General features: G+C 44.7%; 1 protein-coding gene across 5 annotated transcripts in view; it reads right to left on the bottom strand.

The window, feature by feature from the left end:
* The window catches only part of AREL1 (apoptosis resistant E3 ubiquitin protein ligase 1), a 293395-nt gene that overhangs the window by 212466 nt on the left and 58823 nt on the right, over positions 1-22106 (bottom strand). For all 5 annotated transcript variants that reach the window (XM_033951578.1, XM_033951577.1, XM_033951580.1 and 2 more), the window contains one exon: positions 16454-16691. In XM_033951578.1, coding sequence (XP_033807469.1) covers positions 16454-16691 — 238 coding nt within the window. The remainder of the gene's footprint in view (positions 1-16453; positions 16692-22106) is intronic.

Here is a 22106-nt window from a genome sequence, read left to right as displayed (position 1 = left end):
GACATGCTTCAAGAAAAAACGCAAACAGGGTCTCAGAGCAGCATCACAAGGTAAAAATTTTAGAAGAAAAAATTCAACAATCAGACCACAGCCGCTAGACGTCCATCTTAGTTCCTCCTCTACCTACAGGTTTCAAGGCCTTATTGCTCCAAGAGAAAAAAAAAGAAACAAAAAGAAAAACAGTCGTCAAGCAATAAATTTTCTCACCACAGTCCCCCAAAGTAACGCCCCATTGGCTTGGCCTTTTTCACCTCCCTTCCCTGAGTGACATCACTCAGGGGACGTGGCTAAGATCATCCAGGCCAGCAGTGCAAGAGCTTCCCTCCAAAGTTCTCCCTGAGGCAAGTACAGAGGAGTAATTAGAAGCAAGTAACAGTTTTCAGGTAGCAATTCTCCCAAAGAAACCTCTCAAGGGGTGAACGTTTTGTGTCAACATCTCGAAGTAGTGGACGTTTGGAGAACCCTCCACCCGTTCGATAAAGAATACACCTTTTACTCTAACCCACATAACTCGTATACATGCTCAGATTATCTCCTGGTGTCTAGGACCCTGATTCCCTGGGTGGAGAGAACGACAATTGAGGAAACCCCATGATCAGATCATTCAGTAGTGACATTACTGGGGATCACTGCGGATGCTACTGAGAAGGCTTGGAGGTTTCCCCCTGCATTTTATTATAATACAGAATTCCATAAATACCTTTGCACTCACTGGCTGGAGTATGTTCAACATAATGATACTCCGTATGTTGAGCCTGATGTGTTTTGGGAAGTCTGCTGGAGACGCCCCGGGGAAGCGGAACGGAGGCGGTCTCCTTGGGACTAGACACCACGCTGAGTCCCAATGTCAGGGCTCCGCCCCCACACCCTCAGATAGCCAGCTCCCCACGGATGAAGCAGCGTCAAGGATTACAGATGTTGCAAGTCCAGGAGGCCGGAGAAATTTTGAGGGTAGTGATGAATCAGACCGCTCTTGTTTGGAGGGAAGTCTGAGCTTGGAAGGAAGCTGAAGTAAAGATCCAGTGTGGAGATGGAAGTTTCCAGGAGAGTGAACAGAGTGGGACAGAAGCGATTAACCAGGATTCTTCTGGGACATTTTCTTTTCCTCAAGTCCAGAAATCCCAAGAGGTAACTTTAGACTCTATTTGGGACCTTGTGGCGAATCTGCCCGCTTTATTAAATCCTCAGTTTCAACTTATGGATAATCAATTGAAGGCTCAAGCAATTAATATTAAGAACCTACAATCTGAAATGCATGAATCTAATAATTTGAATGTGAAACAAGAATTGTCCTTGGTAAAGAAGAGTCAAGAAACTTTAATAAAAGACAATGTTAACCTGAGGAGGAAATAAGAATCCTTAGAAAATTCATCATGCTCCAATAATATTAGATTGATTAATTTCCCTAGAAGTGATGTGTATTCTCCTAGGGAAATGTTAAAAATATTCATTATGGAGACTTTGGAGATTGCAGAGGAACAATTACCTCCTTTTTCCCAGGTTTACTACCTACCGGCAAAAATACAAAATCAGCAGCAAGGAATTGCTCCCGGTTTGAACGTAACAGAATTACTTGAGCTATCTGATCGTGAAACAGTAACATTGGCTACATTGTTATTAACGGTAGCAATGGCATCGGATAAAAATTGACTTATGAAAAATTTCTTTAAGCACAAGCAGAAGGACTTTTTAGGTTTAAAAGTGCAAATGTATCCGGATTTGGCCAGGGATACCCAAAAACACAGAAAATAATTTTTGTTGTTGAAACCTGGGGTTCTGGCTAAAGGTTCGGCATTTTACTTACGTCATCCTTGTAAATGTGTAACACGTTATTCTTCTCAAAAGTACCGTATTTGCCGGCGTATAGGACGACTGGGCGTATAAGACGACCCCCCAACTTTTAGTTAAAAAATAGAGTTTTGTGTTATACTCGCCGTATAAGACGACCCCTTCTTCCTTCTCCACCCCTTTGTATTCCCCCATGTGCTTTCAGCGTTCTTCTCCCTCCTCTGTCTTCAAGTGCTTTCAGAGTCCTTCCCCCCCCTCCTTCTCTACCGCCCCGGGTGCAGCACAGCCAGCCAGGTCCCCTTACTTTTGTGGCACTTCCCCGACCGACCGACAACAGCCCGGGTCCGACAAACTTCCCTGCCCTTAACCGCGAATCTAAATTACCTTCTTACAGCTGCTGTAAGAAGGTAATTTAGATTCGCGGCTACAGGGCAGGGAGGATTGTCGGACCCGGGCTGTTATCGGTCGGTCGGGGAAGTGCCACAAAAGTAAGGGGACCTGGCCGGCTGTGCTGCAACCGGGGCGGGGCGGCCGCCCCTCTCTCTTGGTACCGCGAGGCTACTCTCCTCCTTACCTGCCATGCCTGCAGCAGAGCCGAACGGAAGTCTTCCCGACGTCAGCGCTGACGTCGGAGGGAGGGAGGGCTTTGTTTAAGCTTTGTTTAAGCCCTCCCTCCCCTCCGACGTCAGCGCTGACGTCGGGAAGACTTCCGTTCGGCTCTGTGCTGCAAGCAGAGAAGGTAGGGAGAAGAAGAGCCGCGCGACTGAGTACATCCAGCCCCGCAAGTAAGGGCATGTAAACTGTACCCGGCGTATAAGACGACCCCCGACTTTGGGGAGGATTTTAAGGTACTAAAAAGTCGTCTTATACGCCGGCAAATACGGTATGTATTTTTTTTATCCTGCTCAATTGACAACTTTCCTATCACTGTCACGACTGGAGAAGGAAAAAGATAAGATCTAAAAGCCCAATATTAGAAATTGTAATGAGGTGATTAAGTCAACTTGATCTCAGTCAAGTCAGCCAATGTATTCTTCATTAATTTTTCTTTATTCCGTTAAGTTTAATCTTGGAATCCATTAATTGGGGACTAGAGCTAAGTTTAATCATTTTCATATTTAAACAATCAAGCTTAAACTTGTACAGAAAGCTTTAAGCATAAAATAATAACATTATGAGATTATTAAAAAAAAAAAAAGAAACAATACATGCAAACAAAAAGCAAACAATTCCTACTTATAGTACAATCCCTAATACTAGGAATACTGGACTACTGTAACATTCTCTTCCTCCCATGTCCGGCAACTACGATAAGACAACTCCAAACAATCCAAAATACAGCCTTAAGACTCGTATATTCATTGAAAAAACACGACCACATCACTGAAGCCTTCATCAACTCACATTGGCTCCCAATCCAAGAAAGAATCCAATTCAAATTCTACTGCATATTATTTAAAACACTACACGGAGACAGTCCATCATACCTGAACAATCGCCTCATCCAAGCAACCAGCACCAGACACAGAAAAACGCACTCCCCATTCATACCCCCCCCATCCAAAGAAGTAAAAAGAACAAAACTACATGACGGCCTCCTAGCCACACAAGCTGCAAGACTGGACAACCAAATCTCCAACCTTCTGATGACCACCCAAGACTATAAGACGTTCAGAAAAGAAATAAAAACCACACTTTTCAAGAAATTCCTAAAATAGATATAACAACACGACCACTAGAAGCCCTCAAGATCTTCATTACCTCTCCAGCTATTCTCTACAATTCATATAATTCTGTAATTCTATAACTCTGTAATTCTTTTATTCATTGTAATTTTGTCCTTAATCTAATCTTTTGTAATCCGCCTTGAACCGCAAGGTAATGGCGGAATAGAAATCCCTAATGTAATGTAATGTAATAATGTTATTATTTTATGCTTAAAGCTTTCTGTACAAGTTTAAGCTTGATTGTTTAAATATGAAAATAATAAAAAAAGATCCCTGCGAGGTACACACAGAACTCATTTGACTGATACTATGATACAACAAATCAAAACTACTTGATCCCAAATTGACACTATTTTAGACCAGAAGGCATGGCAGGACATCTACTTTCAGAAATTTAATTTATATCAATGGGGTGGCAAAGCGGGTAAATTGTTGGCTAATCTAGTATGGCTGTATAGGGAGAGACAGTTTATTAGGCTCATTAAAAACAGCCATGGTACTAGTTTTACCGAGAAGCCCAAGATCCAGGAGCAGTTTGAAAATATTATAAACATCTATATGCCTAATCTTTTGTTTCTTGTCTCGTATTCAGAAGATTTGGGAGCTAATTTTCAACTTGCGTACCCATGTAAATGCCTCATTAAATATGCGGACCTGAAGTACACGTTTTTTGATCCGGACCATTTGCGGGCTTTCCTGGACTTAAAGAAAATCACCAAGGGTTAAAGTGGTCTGTAATAGATATAAGAGGAGTTAATCCCGTTAATGGCTATAATTCATAATGATTTTCTTTGTTTATCTTATAAGTCCCTAGGTTTTGGACTACTTCCCCCTAGATTTCATGTGGAGGTCTAAGAAGAAATTGTAGATTGCTAATTTGTTAAATGTGATTATTAATTTATTTATTTTCAATTTACTTGAACAAGTTTTGCTTGTCTTTTATTTCAATTGTAAATGTATAAATAAATAAAAAATAAAGATCTATATGCCTGTAGGGAATTCTCTTCAGAAAGGGACAAATTTTTTCAGGGATTATCTTTACCAAAATTTACCCCGGCTCAAATTGATGCATTAAATGCTCCAATTCTATCAGTGGAAATTTGGCAGGGGATAAAGAAACTAAAATTGGCTGACCTCATTGCTGGCCCATTGAGTGCTTTTTTTCAGACCCTGTCATCGGACACCACACATCTTCGACATAACATGGCACACATAATGCTGATCCCAAAGCCAGGGAAAGATCCTTCTCAGGTAGGATCATACAGGCCAATATCCCTTCTGAACCAAGATGTTAAACTACTGGCAATCATTATGGGGGGGGGGAGGAGTGTGTGGCACAGTGGTTAGAGCTTGATGTAGCCCTTCGGCTTAAATGAGCCTGGGGGGAGGGCAGCCTATTAAAAATAGACAGCTATTTTGGTGGAATGGGCAAATATGAAATTAAAAAAAATAGCCACCGAACTTTCTTACCATTGCTCAGGATTTTACTGAAACATAACATATATATAAGAGAGTAAAACATAGGTAGTTAGTCCACAGGGTGATTGTTGAAACTGGTGATAGCTCGCAGTAGGCAGTTATGTTTCTTACCTGAGCAATGGTAAGAAAGTTCAGTGGCTATTTTTTTTAATTTCATATTTGCCCATTCCACCAAAATAGCTGTCTATTTTTAATAGGCTGCCCTCCCCCCAGGCTCATTTAAGCCGAAGGGCTACATCAAGCTCTAACCACTGTGCCACACACTCCTCCCCCCCCCACATAATGATTGCCAGTAGTTTAACATCTTGGTTCAGAAGGGATATTGGCCTGTATGATCCTACCTGAGAAGGATCTTATATATATATATATAAATATATATATATATATATAATAGTTTCCAAGTTTCCAAGTTTAATTCGATTTTGATTAATCGCTTTTTCTTAATTCAAAGCGATGTACATTAAAAATTACATTAAAACATAGTATTACATTGAGAAAAGTTGACTAAACTTAAGACAAAAAATGACAATACTAGAAACATAAGGGAAAGAGAAGGCAAGAAGTTACAATATAAAATAAAGATGGGAATCACATTTAGGGAAGGAACATGAGGAAGGGGTGAAGCTTGGTCCTGAAATTGATTTATGATGAAATTAATAATTAATTTAAGAAGGCATCATTGAATAGAAAGGTTTTCAGGTTACTTTTGAATTTCTCTAGATTGACTTCTTGTCTCAAGTGGTAAGGTAAAGAATTCCAGGTTTGGGGAGCAGTGACGGAAAAGATATATTGGCGTCTTGTATTTATGATTTTAAGAGATGGAATTGACAGTAGATGTTGATCGGTAGATCTTAATGTTCTATTCGCAGTGTAAGGAATTAATGATTTATATATAAAAGCCGGAGTTTTGAGAGAAAGAGATTTGAAAGTAAGCAAGCTGAGTTTGTAAATGATTCTGTGAGTAACAGGAAGCCAGTGGGCTTCCTTAAGAAGTGGAGTGACATAGTCTTTAAGGCCATTACATTAACGGGTGCTAGAACAGATGTGTCTGTCTGTCTGTGTTTCTTTATCTCTCTCTCCTTGGCCGCTGTCTGTATCCTTCTGTCTCCCCCCCCACCGAGCAAAGCTGTCTGCTCCCAGCACACACCTCCCCCCCAAAGCAGCCCCTTTCCCTCTCACTGTCTCTCCATGGCCCTCTTCTGTCTTCCCCCCCAGAGCAAAGCTGTCTGTCCCCAGCACACCTCCCCCCAAAGCAGCCCCCTTTCCGTCTCCCTATCTCTCCATGGCCCCTTCTGTCTCCCCCCAGCACACCCCTCCCCCCAAAACAGCCCCCTTTCCCTCTCCCTGTCTCTCCATGGCCCTTTCTGTCTTCCCCCCCCCAGAGCAAAGCTGTTTGCCCCAAGCACACCCCTCCCCCCAAAGCAGCCCCCTTTCTCTCTCCCTGTCTCTCCATGGCCCCTTCTGTCTCTTCCCAGAGCAAAGCTGTCTGTCCCCAGCACATCTCCCCTCCAAAGCAGCTCCCTTTCCCTCTCCCTGTCTCTCCATGGCCCCTTCTGTCTTCCTCCCCCCAGAGCAAAGCTGTCTGTCCACAGCACACCTCCCTCCCAAAGCAGCCCCCTTTCCCTCTCCCTATCCATGGCCCCTTCTGTCTCCCCCAGCACACCCTCCCCTCAAAGCAGCCCCCTTTCCCTTTCCCTCTCCCCCTGGCTCCCGGTATTGATCCCCTTCTTACCCTCCCTCCATCCCGGCTTCTTCTGGCCTGCTCCTCTTCAAAGCAGCCTGTGATCGTGGTGGCCGGCTTTAGCGAACCTAGCAGGCCGCTCTCCAACTCGATAGCACATTCCCTCTAATGCGATCCCGTGCGTCAGAGGGAGCGTGCTACTGAGGTTGGAGAGCGGCCTGCGAGGTTCTTTAAAGCCAGCCACGATCTGCAGGCTGCTCTGAAGAGGAGGATCAGCAGCGGCAAGTGAGGGCGGGAGGTGTGTTCCCTATCGAGGAAGCAGGCAGGGAGAGAGCACAGTCGCGCGCCTCCAGCCCCTGCAAGCGCCGTGAGGTGTCAAATAGAATACTGCCACAGAAGCACACCTCACGGCACCAGGAATCACGAATTTTCAAGAGCGCATGCGCACTTTAAGGTTTTATTATTATAGATATAAAAATATATTGAAGGTACTTAGCTTATATAAGCGTTAGTCATTCATTATTCTTATTGAGGTGGCTGGACTAAAATGGTGAAGGGGCTGGAGGAGTTGCCGTACAGCGAGAAATTAGAGAAACTGGGCCTCTACACCTTCGAACAGAGGAGATTGAGAGGGGACATGATCGAAACATTCAAGGAACTGAAGGGAATAGACAGTAGATAAGGACAGGTTGTTCACCCTCTACAAGGTAGGGAGAACGAGAGGGCACTCTCTAAAATTGAAAGGGGATAGATTCCGTACGAATGTAAGGAAGTTCTTCTTCACCCAGAGAGTGGTAGAAAACTGGAACTCTTCCGGAATCTGTCATAGGGGAAAACACCCTCCAGGGATTAAAAAAAAAGTTAGACAAGTTCCTGCTGAATCGGAACATACGCAGGTAGGGCTAGTCTCAGTTAGGGCGCTGGTCTTTGACCAGAGGGCCGTGTGAGCGGACTGCTGGGCACGATGGACCACTGGTCTGACCCAGCAGCAGTAATTCTTATATTCTTATCATAAGTGAAATGATGGTCACATGCTCTACGGAGTGTCTCCATTTCACTCAAAACTGAGCTTCATCAGGAGATATTCACTCAGTAAATGTATTAATCACTCTAAATAGAGAACAGAACATTTCTCATTACAAAAGAAGCCTGAGACAGGACAATGGTACTATGGCTATTAGCCCCTTACTCTGTTCATAAACAAATAGCCTTTGCCTATTTGTTAATTGCATATTACGCTACATTTTGAATCAAACTAACCACCTTTTAGTTTTACTTCTACTTAACTTTTAAATTTTGCATAGCGTTAAGGTGCCACTTCTTTACTTATAAAAAAACATTAGAAATTCCTTAATTCCCTAAAGCAGTGTTCTTCAACCTTTTTACACCTGTGGACCGGCAGAAAAAAAAGAATTATTTTGTGGACCGGCAAACTACTAGGACTAAAATTTAAAAACCCCGTTTCCGCCCCATCTCCGCGAGTCGGTCCCCACAAATCATCTGATCCCATCCACACAAGCCTCAGTTATGATTTTATATTGAATGTATTTTATTAAAGTATAAAAAGAAACAATATTCTGTACAATTGTCATTTTATAAATACAAATAACACAGAGCAAGGATCAACAAAACCCCTGTCTCCCCTCCCCTTCACATATATCCCCTCTACTATCAAGAAAACTGAACAAGCCAAATTATTACAGAATGCTACACAGAAATATCATGCTAACAGAATACTGCAGTCACACATGACAGGAATAGTTTTAGGGGAGTGCAACTAGGGCAACTGCCCCCTGGTCAGAGAGCACCCTAAGCCAGCTGGAAGCTAAAGAAGCACTGCCTGGGCTTTGCAGTCCCCAGTTATGTCTAACACCAGCTCTAGCAGGATATATATTTCAAATCTGATATATTCTAATCACAAAATAGAAATAAAATTATTTTTTTCTACCTTTTGTCGTCTCTAGTTTCTGCTTTCAATCTTCTTTTCACTCTCTTCCTTCCAGTGTCTGCCCTCTCTGTCTCTTCAATCCAGCATCTGCCCCTTCCATCCACTGTCTGTCCTCTCCCCCTTCCATATGGTATCTGTCTTCTTTCTATGCCCCTCTCCCCTTTCCATCCAGCTTGTGCCCCCTCTCTCCTTTTTACATGATTCATTCCAGTTAACACTGCTCTCTTCATTTTTATCTCTCCTACACCAGATCTATCATCGTTGTCCCTCTCTGCTTATTTTTCTGCTGACCCCTTCCTATTATCAATCTCTCTACTTTCTCATGCCTGTGTCTCCCCTTCCCCTCCTCTAATCTATCTGCCAGCTGTTTCCTTCCTTTTTTCATTCTCCCTTCCCTCCTCCTCCTGTCCAGCAGTAATTCTCTTCCCTCCCCTCCCTGCAGCATCTCTTCTTCTCCCTCTCCAGTAGCAGCTGTCCCTTTTTTTCCTTGCCCAGCAGCTTCCCAGATTCCTTTCCCTCCTCCCCTCCCAGAAGCATCTCTCCTTCTCCCTCTCCAGTAGCATTTGTCCCTTTTTTTCCTTGCCCAGCAGCTTCCCAGATTCCTTTCCCTCCTCCCCTCCCAGAAGCATTTCTCCTTCTCCCTCTCCAGTAGCAGCTGTCCCTTTTTTCCCTTGCCCAGCAGCTTCCCAGATTCATTTCCCTCCTCTCCTCCCAGCAGCATCTCTCCTTCTCCCTCTCCAGTAGCAGCTGTTCCTTTTTCCCCCTGCCCAGCAGCTTCCTAGACCAATGTTCCCTCTAAGGATTGATGAGGTGTGTGCAAAAAAAAATATGCATGAGCGACAAGTTACATATTCCACAAATTTATGAGCAGGCACGGAGGACGCATTTTTAAACAAATGTAGTTTATCCTTGTACTCCTTATGTATTTTTAATCATCTATGGATATGTTTGTATGTTTATTGTTCAAATGGTTTTATTTATTTCCCAAAATTTATTTTTGTTATACACATTGAAAATATTTGATATTGCATTTAAATCAAAATCTCAATAAACTTGAAACTTGAAACGAGTGCCCATGAGATTGTGGGAGGGTTAAATACTCAAAACTTAGAAGAATAACAATTTACTTAAAGTTTTTGCTTCGCCAGCTTTCTGGTATCTTTACATAATGCAGTGGCGTACCTAGCATATGTAACACCCGGGGCCCATCATTTTTTGACACCCCCCCATCTGTCCGAAAAACATGATTTTTAGTAACAAGCCACACGTCACACATGAGTATCTAAGAAAAGGCAGCATCTTACATATTGCAGTGAACAGTACATCAATACACCCATTGTAAAACTAAACAAGCCAGACCAGCACAGATCAATCCTACACCGTCAATCCTAACAGAAAACTATGTCTTTCGAACACACAGAACACACCTTTGCCTATTATGGAATATGTAATCACAAACTAACCCCTCCCTCTTTTACAAAACTGTAGTGTGGATTTTAGCTACGGAGGTAACAGCTCTGATGCTCATAGAATTCTGAGCATCAGAGTTGCTACCACCACGGCTGGTGCTAAAAAACGCTTCACAGTTTTGTAAAAGGGGGGATAAAATAAAAATACATAGACAAAGGTTAAATTGAACCAGCAAGAAGCTGGACTCTGCATACAATGCTTCACAGAAACAGTGACACATGTCTCCTAAAGCAATAAATAAATAGAAATTTTTTTTCTACCTTTGTCTTCTGTGGTTTCTGCTTTCCTCATCTTCTTGTAACTCTCTTCCTTCCATCCACTGTCTGCCATCTCTCTTCCCCTATATGGCATCTTCTCTCCTTCTATGCCCCTTCCAGAAACTGTATGCCTCCCCCTTTCATCTCTCCTTTCACCCCCATTGGTCTGGCATCTCTCTCCTCTCCTTCCCTCTCCCACACCTCTCCTCTGCAATCCCTTTCCCTTTTTTCCCTCATTTCCCTTTTCAATTTATTTTCTGCATCTGTCTAGATTATATTCTTACTACCCTCTCATCAATGTCCTTTTTTACTGTCTACCTAAAGCTTGCCACCTCTTTCCCTCACCCCAGTGTTTCTCTAACTCAATCCTTTTCTCCCCATCATGTGCCCTCCTTTTATTTATCCCCTCCTTCCATCATGTACCCTCTTTCTCCAACCCTTCCATCTAGTACCTTCTCCTCTCTCTGTCCACTTCCATCCAGCATCTGCTCCCCTCTTTCTCTCCTCCCATTTCCTTCTGGCATTTGCTCCCTTATCTCTCCCATCTGCACTTCCATCCAGCATAGGCTCCCCACTACCATCCAATGTCTGCCCTTTCTCCCTCCATCCACCCCTCTTCAATCAGCATCTTCCCCCTTTCTTTCCCTCCAATATCCTTCCCCCTTATGTCTCTCCCCTTTCTCTGTACATCAATTCCATCAGCACCACCCTTCCATACCACCCTGCCCCTTTTCTTTCCCTCCACCACTCTTCCATTCCAGCAGTCCTGCTCCTTTCTCTCCCTTCATACAGCAAGGTCCCGCGATGATTGTAGCTGCCTGCTGCCAATCCACCCCACTCCGACGTACTTGCTCTAGAGCGGACTCAGCAGCCGCATGCTGGAAGGGCCCGCGATGACTTGTCTGCTGGCTCTGCTCTGGAAGAAGTAAGTTACATTGGAGGGGGTGGACCCGGCAGACGCAGGGAGTTGCGGCAATGTCCCGCAATGACTGCGTCTGCCGGGTCCACCCCCTCCGACGTAACTTACTTCTTCCAGAGCAGAGCCAGCAGACGAGTCATCGCGGGACCTTCCTGCACCTCAGTGCGGATGCTGACTCTGCTGAAGAGAAAGTAAGTCAGTGGTAACGTGACCATTTATTTTTTTCATCAAAAGGGGACATCTATTAATTGACTGTGTATCCTTTCTTTCATTTCTTTCTTTCTGCACTCAGGCCCAACAATTGTCCCATTCTATTCCCTCCCTCCTTCCTTCCCATGTCCTTAGTGCCCCCAGTGCCTCCTTCCCGTGTCCATAGTGCCCGCAGTGCCTCCTTCCTGTGTCCTTTGTGCCCCCAGTGCCTCCTTCTTATGTCCCCCCACTGTCTTCCAGATTTTGCCCACCCCCAAAGCCAGCCAGCTCTGCCACCTCTCCATTTTTTTCTCTGTCACCACCCTATCCCCTATGCTCTGGCATCTCTCTCTTCTCCTTTCTTTTCTTTGCACCCCATAGTCTGGTATCTTCCCTTCCCTGATTCTCTGGCATCTATCTCCTTTCCTTTTCTTCCATCTTTCGCTCCCCCTCCATGCTCTCACATCTCCCCCTTCCTTTTCCCTTAATCTGGCATACCTTCCTCCTTTCCTCCAAGCCCTGGCATCTCCTTTCATTCCCTCCCTCATCTTCCTTCTCCCTCCAGCTGGGTACCGCAACACTCTCCCCTGCAGCTCTGGACTTCCCCACACCTGCTCTCCCAAAATTGCCATGCTTCGGTTCCTCTTTTTCCTTCCTCCCTCCCCCCGCGGCACCATCAGCTCTTACTCCCTCTAACGCCGGCCCTGCAGCTCCGGACTCCCCCCCCCCCCCCGGATCGCTATTATTTTAAATGTTATAGCGGCGGCGCTGTATCCATCAGTGGAGACGTCTAACCTCGGCCTGCCCCGGAACTCTTACTGCAGCAGCCGCCCGTCTAGGCAGGAACAGGAAGTCACTGGTGCAGTAAGAGTTCCGGGGCAGGCCGAGGTTAGACGTCTCCACTGATGGATACAGCGCCGCCGCTATAACATTTAAAATAATAGCGATCCGAAGGGGGGGCAGGTGTGGGGAAGTCCGGAGCTGCAGGGCCGGCGTTACACCAATGAGAACAAGGGGCGGACCGCCCCCCACTTAATACGCCACTGATTACGGGGATCATGAAAGGAGCCGCCGCTGCTGCATCTTAGGTGATCAGGGCAGACCGCCACCGCCGCCGCTTCCTCTCACCTCCGCTCGAGTGAGCGACACCAGAAGAAGCATGAGCGACGCCAATGAAAATAGTGAGCGATCGCTCATGCGCTCACCTTAGAGGGAACACTGTGACTCTGATAGTGGTTTTCTCCCCTCCCAGCAGCTCTTCTTACTTCCCAGTGCAGCGATTCACGAAGGCAGCCTCGGATCCTTTGTTGGGTCGCGCCGCCTCTGAGGAAAGAGGAAGTTGCATCATCAGAGGCAGCCGCGACTCAGCAAAAGCCCCGAGACTGCCTTCGTGAATCGCTGCGCTGGGAAGTAAAGGAGAGCTGCAGAGAGGGGAGAAAGCCACTGTCGGAGGCTCCCCAAGATCTCTCCGGCCCAGCGCACGCTTCACATGTTGATCTTGCCGGCCCTGCGCGGACCGGCAGGAAGTTGAAGTGAGTCAATCTTGCCGGCCCTGCGCGGACCGGCAAAAATTTCCTGCGGACCGACACCGGTCCGCGGACCGGCGGTTGAAGAACTGTGCCCTAAAGAATTCAATTATTTAATGTGATGATTTAGTAAATCCAACTATTACCACAAACATCTATGGGGTTATCTCTGCCGGGAAGGTACTGAGGATTTCCACGGATAGACAACTGATCCGAAACCCGAGGGTCACCCCACCCCCAACAACATGATCAAGGCCCTCCAGCAAAAATGCCAGGAACGAAGAACAACACTCGAACACACTGCAGGTGGCAACAGGCAGCCAGGTAACTGGGACAAAGAAAACAGGTGCCATGGATAATAAAAGAGCAGATTCAAAGTCCCGAGAAAGATAACCATCGCTCAGTAAGCACCAATCCCCCAAAAAGCGGAGCAGACAACCCAGGTTATACTTGCCGACATCGGGAAATCCCATGTCTCCGGACTGCCACGGGCTAAACAAGTAAGTAATCGAGAGCTTACACTTCTTTCCCTGCCAAAGAAAACGGGTCAGCATCCTATGCAGCTGCTGATGATCCGATCTACGAATACAGAGAGGAAGAAGCTGGATCATAAACAGCCAGCAGGGAAAAACAACCATTTTACACAAATGGACTATACCATAAAATGAAAGAGGCAGGTGCATCCATTGAGCAAAACTGCACTTTGTAGAGGCCAACAACACGTCAACATTAGCCCGATAAAGCGAGACCACATGGCGAGTGAGCTGGACGCCCAAATACCTAAACTAGCCTTCCACCCAAAGTAAAGGAAACATGCCCGGCCATGCCAGGCGAACAGAGTCCTCTGTAGCCAATGCTAAGGATTTACCATAGTTAAGCTGTCTTTCTCTCACTTTAAAAAACCCTGGGTGGTTTCCAACAAACACTTTTTGGCATACATTCAAGCCAGGCACTACTGCTCCACCTTACAACAAAAATAAGGAGAATCATGGCAATGTGGGCCATCCTACCAACCTCTTTTAATTCTCTATCCCTGTGGTATGGTATCCTAGGGACCTCAATGTCCCAGACAGATATGAACTCCCTTAGAGATGCGAATTACACCACCGACACATTTTTAGGCTTTCTTCAGACTCTGTACGATTTTGTCAATTCTGTGGCATTGCAGGAGACCTCTACAGGGCCTACATCACGAGAGTGGAAGGGGGTTGAAGATGCACTTGTGGGAGGGAGCTGGCACTTTCCTTCATATCTTTCTAGAATGCCCCAAAGTAAAAGTGTGGAATTGTTCCTTTCACTGCATTGAACTTTCATTACAAAGATAAATAGAATGGGATTATAAAACTTTATTGCCAGGGGACCAGACCCTTTTGGAGGATCAGGGTCTTTCCCTACCTCAAAGACGGTTTATATATATGGCACTACTGCTGGTCCGAAAAACTATACTGCAATTCTGGATCCATGAGGAAGAGATAACGATCTCCAGTTGGGTCCTCAAGATGCAAGAGGTGCAGCTATTATAATGTTTGAATCTTCTTGTTTCTCCATTTCTTACTATCAATTTCGAAAAGATCTTAAAACCCACTTATTTAAACAATATACATAATTGATTTTTATATTATCATGTAGATATAATGTACTTTTAATCTTTTTATCTATACTTATTTTCGTTTATATTGTGTTTTCCTTATTCATTAGTTTTAATGCTTGTATTAGTTACTTAGAATTTTATTATGTATGATCTATAATAATAATTCTCTAAGTGCACATGCGCACTTAGGAGGCTGTGGGTACTTGACATGTGCTGTATTCGGCGACTTAAGCGCATGCGCCAGCTTGGCGCACTGGGCGGCGAGATGATGGCAGTGCGGAGCAGGCGCATGAGCTGGCTTGGCGCACTGGGCGGCAGGATGAAGGCAGTGAGGAGTGGTGCTGGCAGTGGCTGCCGGGAGGAGGGCTCCGAGCCACAGAAGACTGTCCCCAAAGCCCCTGCGGAGAGTCGGGCCAACCTCTCCTTCCTCACCGACACCAAAGAAGCTGAAGCTGGGGCAGTCGGGGCCTCCCTACCGCGTCCAGGCCCCGTTCCCTCTCGCGCTCTGAGCACTCACGATTGGCTGAAGGGTGTCGTGCTGGTGCTCCATCTACTTTTATTATTTGCTCTGGGGGTGGGGAAGACAGAAGGGGGCCATGGAGAGACAGTCAGAGAGAGGGAAAGGGGGCTGCTTTGGAGGGAGGGGTCTGCTGGGGGGCCGACAGCTCTGATCTGGGGGGAAGACAGAAGGGGCCATGGAGAGACAGTCAGGGAAAGGGGGCTGCTTTGGGGGAAGGGGTATGCTAGGGGCAGACAGCTTTGCTCTGGGGATGACACAAGGACAGACAGAAAGAATGACATGGGGCCAGAGAGACAGGCAGCCAGCTTCCAAGGAGAGACAGACAGTGTCCAAGGAGAGAGAAACAAATAAACATAGACAGTCAGTGGCCAAGGGGAGAGAGAGAAAGAAAGACAGACACACACATCTATTCTAGCACCTGTTAATGTAACGGGCTTAAAGACTAGTATTATTATGCTGAGTACCTATTGTGTAAACCGCTATGAACTGCTGGGTTAGGCAGTATATAAAAATAAAACTATTATTATTATTAAACATACAAAAAGCCTAGCCATCTTGAGATATATTGCTCTTTGGAACACATAATTACAACTTCCTTCGGTCTCCCATTAATTGAGGTTGGGGGGGAGGGGAGATGATCTGGGATTTGGTGCATGAAGTTCACCTTCCCTATGGGAGGTGATAGAAGGGAATAAGATGGTTAGGGATATATGGAAAATAAGGTTTCGGAGAGAATGGGATGGAACTTCTACCTTTATGAAGGGGAAATTTCCTGGACTACTGCACTAGCATTGATTAGCACATTCCATCTTGGGTGGGATACTGGAAGCAATGATCTCACGATTATTGCCACGCTGCTCAGTGCTTGATGATGTGTACAGACCGTGTTGTACACTTTGATATTTTCCTTCATTTGTTGGTCATCTTTGATTCGATGATAGGTCAGCAATTTTGCTTGTACTAACCTTTATTATTACTACTACTATGTTCTTGTACTTCCAGATCTTATGTTAAATAATGTTGTTATCCTGTCCTCATGTGATACCTTAATAAAAACTATTGCAAAAAAATAAAAAAGAAGAACTGTCACTCTACTGTTAATTATCCTCACACCTATGTCAGAGAATCATTCCTTTCACTTCAAGAATACTGTGCTCACTCTATCATCACTATTAGATGTCTTTATGCTAACTTTAACTGCCTAATGCTACCAGAAAATACTACCCAACTTTCTCCATCTACTTTTATTATGCATGTAAACTTGTAACCTGTTCTGGGCCTAATAAATACATACACAGAGAATCTCGTTCAACATACATTTTGTATGCCTATCTTTATTTAACCATACGAGCACTGACCTGGCTGAAAGGTTTTATAGTATGGGCTGTAGGCCACATTAAGGCCACCGAACTTGATGGTGATTTCATAGCACCCGGCTCTGCGCACAGTGAATGCTACTTTGATCACATTGGAACTGAAGTCTTGAACTACTTCCTGAGTTACTGGAACATCCATCGTTAGCTCAATATGGGAGACATGAACTTGTAGACCCATAGGTCGCTGTGCCGGGAACGGTTGCCCATTCTTATAGAATAACTATACAATGGAAAGACATACAGTTAGCTCTATTCAATATTTCTACTAGGGTGAATAAAAATCAATGATTTTTAAAAAATATTTTAATAAATCAGATTTTTTTCAATTTAAATCATTTTTTTAAATTTAAATTTGATTCTTTTTAATAAAATGCATTTTGAGAAAAAAACCTATCTAAAAATAGTTTTCAAGACACATTATAGAACAAAAGTTATTCATCATGAAATAAGGATTAATATATTTTTCGCTCCATAAGACGCACTTTTTCCCCCCAAAAAAGTAGGTGGAAATGTAGGTGTGTCTTTTGGAGCGAATACCGCCCCTCCCCCTCAGTACTTTTTTAAAATTCTGGCGGTCTAGTGCTGTATCGGCAGGAGCCTTCTGTGCTCCTGCCCCTCCCTCGCTGGATGGCTGTCTCAGTCTTCATCTCTTGAGGCAGAGCAGCGCACAAAGCAGGCACAAGCTTTAAGCGCTCCTGCCTGGCCCCTCGCCGCTCCCTGAATGGCTTCCATCAGTTCTCGTGGGAATCAATGGAAGTGACGTAAGATGCCAATTGGCCAAATCCCTATGGCCCCTTCCATGGGAGCGGCTTTAGGTATCTGGCCTTGTCTTGAACTTGCAACAGCCAATCAGCTAGCAGCTCTGCGCGGGCAGGAGCAAAAGAAGGTCACTCCTGCAGAGGTTCACCGCTGGACCACCAGGGATATTAAAGGTATGCAGGAGAGGCGGGAGGGAGGTAAAAATTATTAGAATTGGCTGGGACAGGAGGGATCCCTCCTATCCAAGCCACCGCTGGACCACCAGGTCTCGCAGCAGGTTCGGGAGGGGGGCAGGACCTGAATATAAATCGAGACCCCCATTTTTGGTCATTTTTTTGGGGCCCAAAAATCTAATTATATTCGACTATATACAGTAAATCAAGCTTTTCTGACTAGTTATTTAAATCAAATCTACCTTGATTTCTACAAACTTAACCATACCAAAGGATTCTGTGTATGCAATCCAGTAAGTTATAGCCATTGTCCTATGTTAGTTTAGGAAAACCAAAATACTAAAACTTACTAAATTTACTGTTTTCCTGCCTCATAATTCTTTGATTCTCACTTAAGCAGTTTAAACACTGAGATCAAATCTCAAAACTGTAACAAGAAGAAACAAAGTCTGTACTCTACAAGAACTCTTTCTAAATAAGGGAAGATTAGGTTCTTATCTCGATAATCTTCTTTCTAGTAGAAAGACACATAGAAACATGATGGCAGATAAAGGCCAAATACACCATCCAGTCTGCCTATCCACAGTAACCATCATCTCTTCTTCTCTTCTAAGAAATCCCACTGGCCTATCCCACACTTTCTTGAATTCAGAGTCTGTCTCCATCACCTCTTCCGGGAGACTGTTCCATGCGTCTACCACTCTTTTTGTAAAAAATAATTTCCTTAGATTACTCCTGAATAGAGAGCTGCACGGGAACGGGGACGACGGGAATCCCGCGGGTTCCCCCTTTGGGTCACGGGGATCCCGTGGGGACGCCCCCTAGGGTCACGGGGATCCCATGGGGACGCCTCCGAGGGTCGCGGGGTTCCTGTGGGGCTGGATGTACTCAGTCGCGCAGCTCTTCTTCTCCCTACCTGCTCTGCTTGCAGCACAGAGCCGAACAGAAGTCTTCCCGACGTCAGCGCTGACGTCGGAGGGGAGGGAGGGCTTAAACAAAGCATAAAAAAGGAAGTATTTTACTGAGCGTCTGGAGCTCAGTCAGCGCTATCCGCCATCTCAGCTTCCCTCCTCCCCCCATCCAATTCTCTGGTTATCCAGTCAAAGAAACTGATCAGATTTGTTTGACAACACCTACCTCTAGTGAATCCATGTTGCATCCAGTCCTGTAATCCACCGGATTCCAGAAACTTTATCATTCTCTGTTTTAAAAGCATTTCTATTAAATTGCTTACCACAGAAGTCAAGACTTATCAGCCAGTAATTCCCTACTTCTTCCTTTACTTCCACTTTTGTGGAGGACCACATCCACCCTTCTCCACTCCTCCATACCACTCTTGACTCTAGAGAAGCATTGAAAAGTTCAGTCAGGGGAGCTATCAGGCCCTCGGATGTACACCATCCGGCCCCGTAGCTTTGCCTATCTCTAATTTAGCTAGCTCCTCACAAACACAATCCTCTGAAAATCGATCAGAGTTTATCACTCCTCCATCCTTATTCGTGTTTGTCGTCTGTGGTCCAGCTCCCGGTGCTTCAGTCAAACACAGAACAGAAATAATAATTAAGCAATTCAGCCTTTTCTTTATCAGCTTCTACATATTTCTCCCCTTCACCTTTGAGTCTCACAATGCCACTTTTGCACTTCTTCCTATCACTGATATATAAAAAAAATGTTTTATCTCCCCATTTTTTTCTTCCATTTGTATCTTTGCTTTCCTGATTACTTGACCAGCCTCTCTTAACTTTTCCAGATATTTTTGCCTGTCTTCCTCTTTCTGCAATCTTTTGTAGTTTATGAAAGCTAGCCTCTTATTCCTTACCTTCTTAGCTACTACTTTAGAGAACCAACGTGGCCTCTTTTCCTCTTACTTTTACTTACTTGCCTGATAGAGGCAATATCTATATGGAGTAATTGCACATGAGTCAAATCTCTTTCATTTGAAAGGAAGCTCTGGAATGAGAGGGCATAGGATGAAGTGAAGAATTGATAGGCTCAGGAGAAATCTAAGAAAATACTTTTTTACAGAAAGGGTGGTAGATGTGTGGGACATTTTCCCGAAAGAGGTGGTGGAGACAGATTTTGTCTGAATTCAAGAAAGCGTGGGATAGGCATGTGGGAACTCTTAGAGACAGGAAGAGATAATGGTTATTGTGGATGGACAAACTGGAAGGGCCATTTGGCCTTTATCTGCTATCATTTTTCTATGTTTCAGTACCAGGCACTCTCATGCCAAGCAATGTCCCTCCAGAAATACCCAGCGCTTAGATCTATGTTTAGTACCAGGCACTTTCTCTGAAGATACTAGAAAATGAACTAAGCTGCCCAGTCCTGGTACTACTAGAAGTTTCGAAGTTTGTGTGACTACCCTATTTGTTATGTTAGTTTTTGAATATGACATTGTATAACCTGAATGGAGTGGCAACTGAAGCTTTGGCCACCTTCTTTGACAGACTAGATGGACTAAGCAGATCTTTATCTGCCTTCATATACTGTGTTGCTGTGATATACTGCCAGTGGTAATGCATTCAGGACAGTTTAAAATAATATTATTAATTTTTTAAAATGATATTCAGCTATGCCATTGTGGTGTACAATAAAATATACATAATCCAAAAGATTGCAATACACAATGTCAAAGAGATAAAAGTTACATAATTTAAAATGCCTGTGCAAATTAATGTGTTTTAAATCATTTTTTAAAGCCATTTCTTTAAGTAAGCAATTGTACCTCTACTGGAAGTTTGTTCCACAACAATGGTGCTACAAAAGAAAAAGTAGTCAATTTTGAATTCTGATAGTGAACATAAGAAATGCCTTCACCGGATCAGACCGAGGTCCATCCTGTCCGGTGATCCGCGCACGCGGCGGCCCATTTAGGTACTCCTTTTTGGAGACCGGGATACCCCGTATTCCCAATACAATTTACCAGAAGGTGTGCATCCAACTTGCGCTTAAAAAGTGAGTTGCATGATATTCTTGTAGGGAATGTGACATTCCTGATTCTGATCTCAAGCTATGGTTTGGAAGATATATAGATAACACTTTTTCAATACCATTGGTACATCATGATACAATAACTGTTGCAACAAACACAGTATTTTAAATGCAATCGTATTAACATGCAATCGTATTTCACAGTTTGTTCAGCTGTCTACCGCCGATTCCAGTTGTTATCCATCAGGTTTCTTGTATATGATACAATTTAGGACCCCTGCAGAAAGAGTGTTTCTTCCAAACACAGACCGTGTTGGGTCTGGGTTCATCAGTCCTTTTGGATACAAACTGTTTTATGACTATACTGATATTTATTTCCTATGATTGTCCATTAAAGACTTGGCATCTTGTACATCACCACTGCAGTTTTTGCTTTTGGTTTTTTTAACATGCTTCCTTTCATCAAGTCCGCTTACATAAGAACATAAGAACTGCTGCTGCTGGGTCAGACCAGTGGTCCATCGTGCCCAGCAGTCCACTCATGCAGCGGTCCTTATGTCAAAGACCAGTGCTCTAAATGAGTCCAGCCTCATCTGCATACGTTCCAGTTTAGCAGGAACTTGTCCAACTTTGTCTTGAATCCCAGGAGGGTTTTTTTTTCCCTATAACAGCCTCCGGAAGAGCGTTCCAGTTTTCTACCACTCTCTGGGTGAAGAAGAACTTCCTTACGTTTGTACGGAATCTATCCCCTTTCAACTTTAGAGTGTGCCCTCTCGTTCTCCCTACCTTGGAGAGGATAAACAATCTGTCTTTATCTACTAAGTCTATTCCCTTCAGTATCTTGAATGTTTCTATCATGTCTCTTCTCAGTCTCCTCTTTTCAAGGGAGAAGAGGCCCAGTTTCTCTAATCTCTTGCTGTATGGCGACTCCTCCAGCCCCTTAACCACTTTAGTCGCTCTTCACTGGACCCTTTCGAGTAGTACAATGTCCTTCTTCATGTACGGCGACCAGTGCTGGACGCAGTATTCCAGATGGGGCGTACCATAGCCCGGTACAGCGGCATGATAACCTTCTCCGATCTGTTCGTGATCCCCTTCTTTATCATTCGTAGCATTCTGTTCGCCCTTTTCGCCGCCACCGCACATTGCGTTGACGGCTTCATCGACTTGTCGATCAGAACTCCCAAATCTCTCACTGGAGGATCTGGATTTCAGTTTTCTACCAAGTCCAGTCTGACAGCGGCTCAACCGTTTCACAAATTTACTGCTTCATCAGGGACACATTGCGAAAATCATGAAATACATACTGTATTTTTCGCTCCATAAGATGTACTTTTTTTCCACTCAAAAGTGGGTGGAAATCTTGATGCGTCTTATGGAGCAAAGATACAAAATTGCCCCCCCCCCCCATAGAGTTGTAAAACACCCTCCCACCACCACTGAACCTTTTCAAAACCTCCCGCTTCTCAGCACCGCCACCGCATCTTTTCTAAACCCCCCACCCGCCTCTCAGCACCGCCGCCGCACTTTTTCTAATACCCCCCACCTCTCAGTACCACCGCCACACCTGTTTAAAATGAACACCCGCCCACCTGTCGCCGTCGGTACCTTTATTCAACAGCCTGGTAGTCCACCGGTATCCCTCCCTCGCTAGAAGGCTCTCGTATTCAGGTCAGGAGCGCGGTTGTAAGGAGCAAGCTTTGCATGCTCCCGCTTGGGCCCGCCTCCGCTTTTTGAATGGCTGGCGTCAGTTCTCGCAGTCAGGAACA

The sequence above is a fragment of the Geotrypetes seraphini genome, chromosome 7 (genome assembly GCF_902459505.1).
Source record: "Geotrypetes seraphini chromosome 7, aGeoSer1.1, whole genome shotgun sequence".
Lineage (NCBI taxonomy): Eukaryota > Metazoa > Chordata > Amphibia > Gymnophiona > Dermophiidae > Geotrypetes > Geotrypetes seraphini.
Note: the sequence above shows the minus strand (reverse complement) of the source record. Positions and strands in the feature narration are given on the sequence as shown.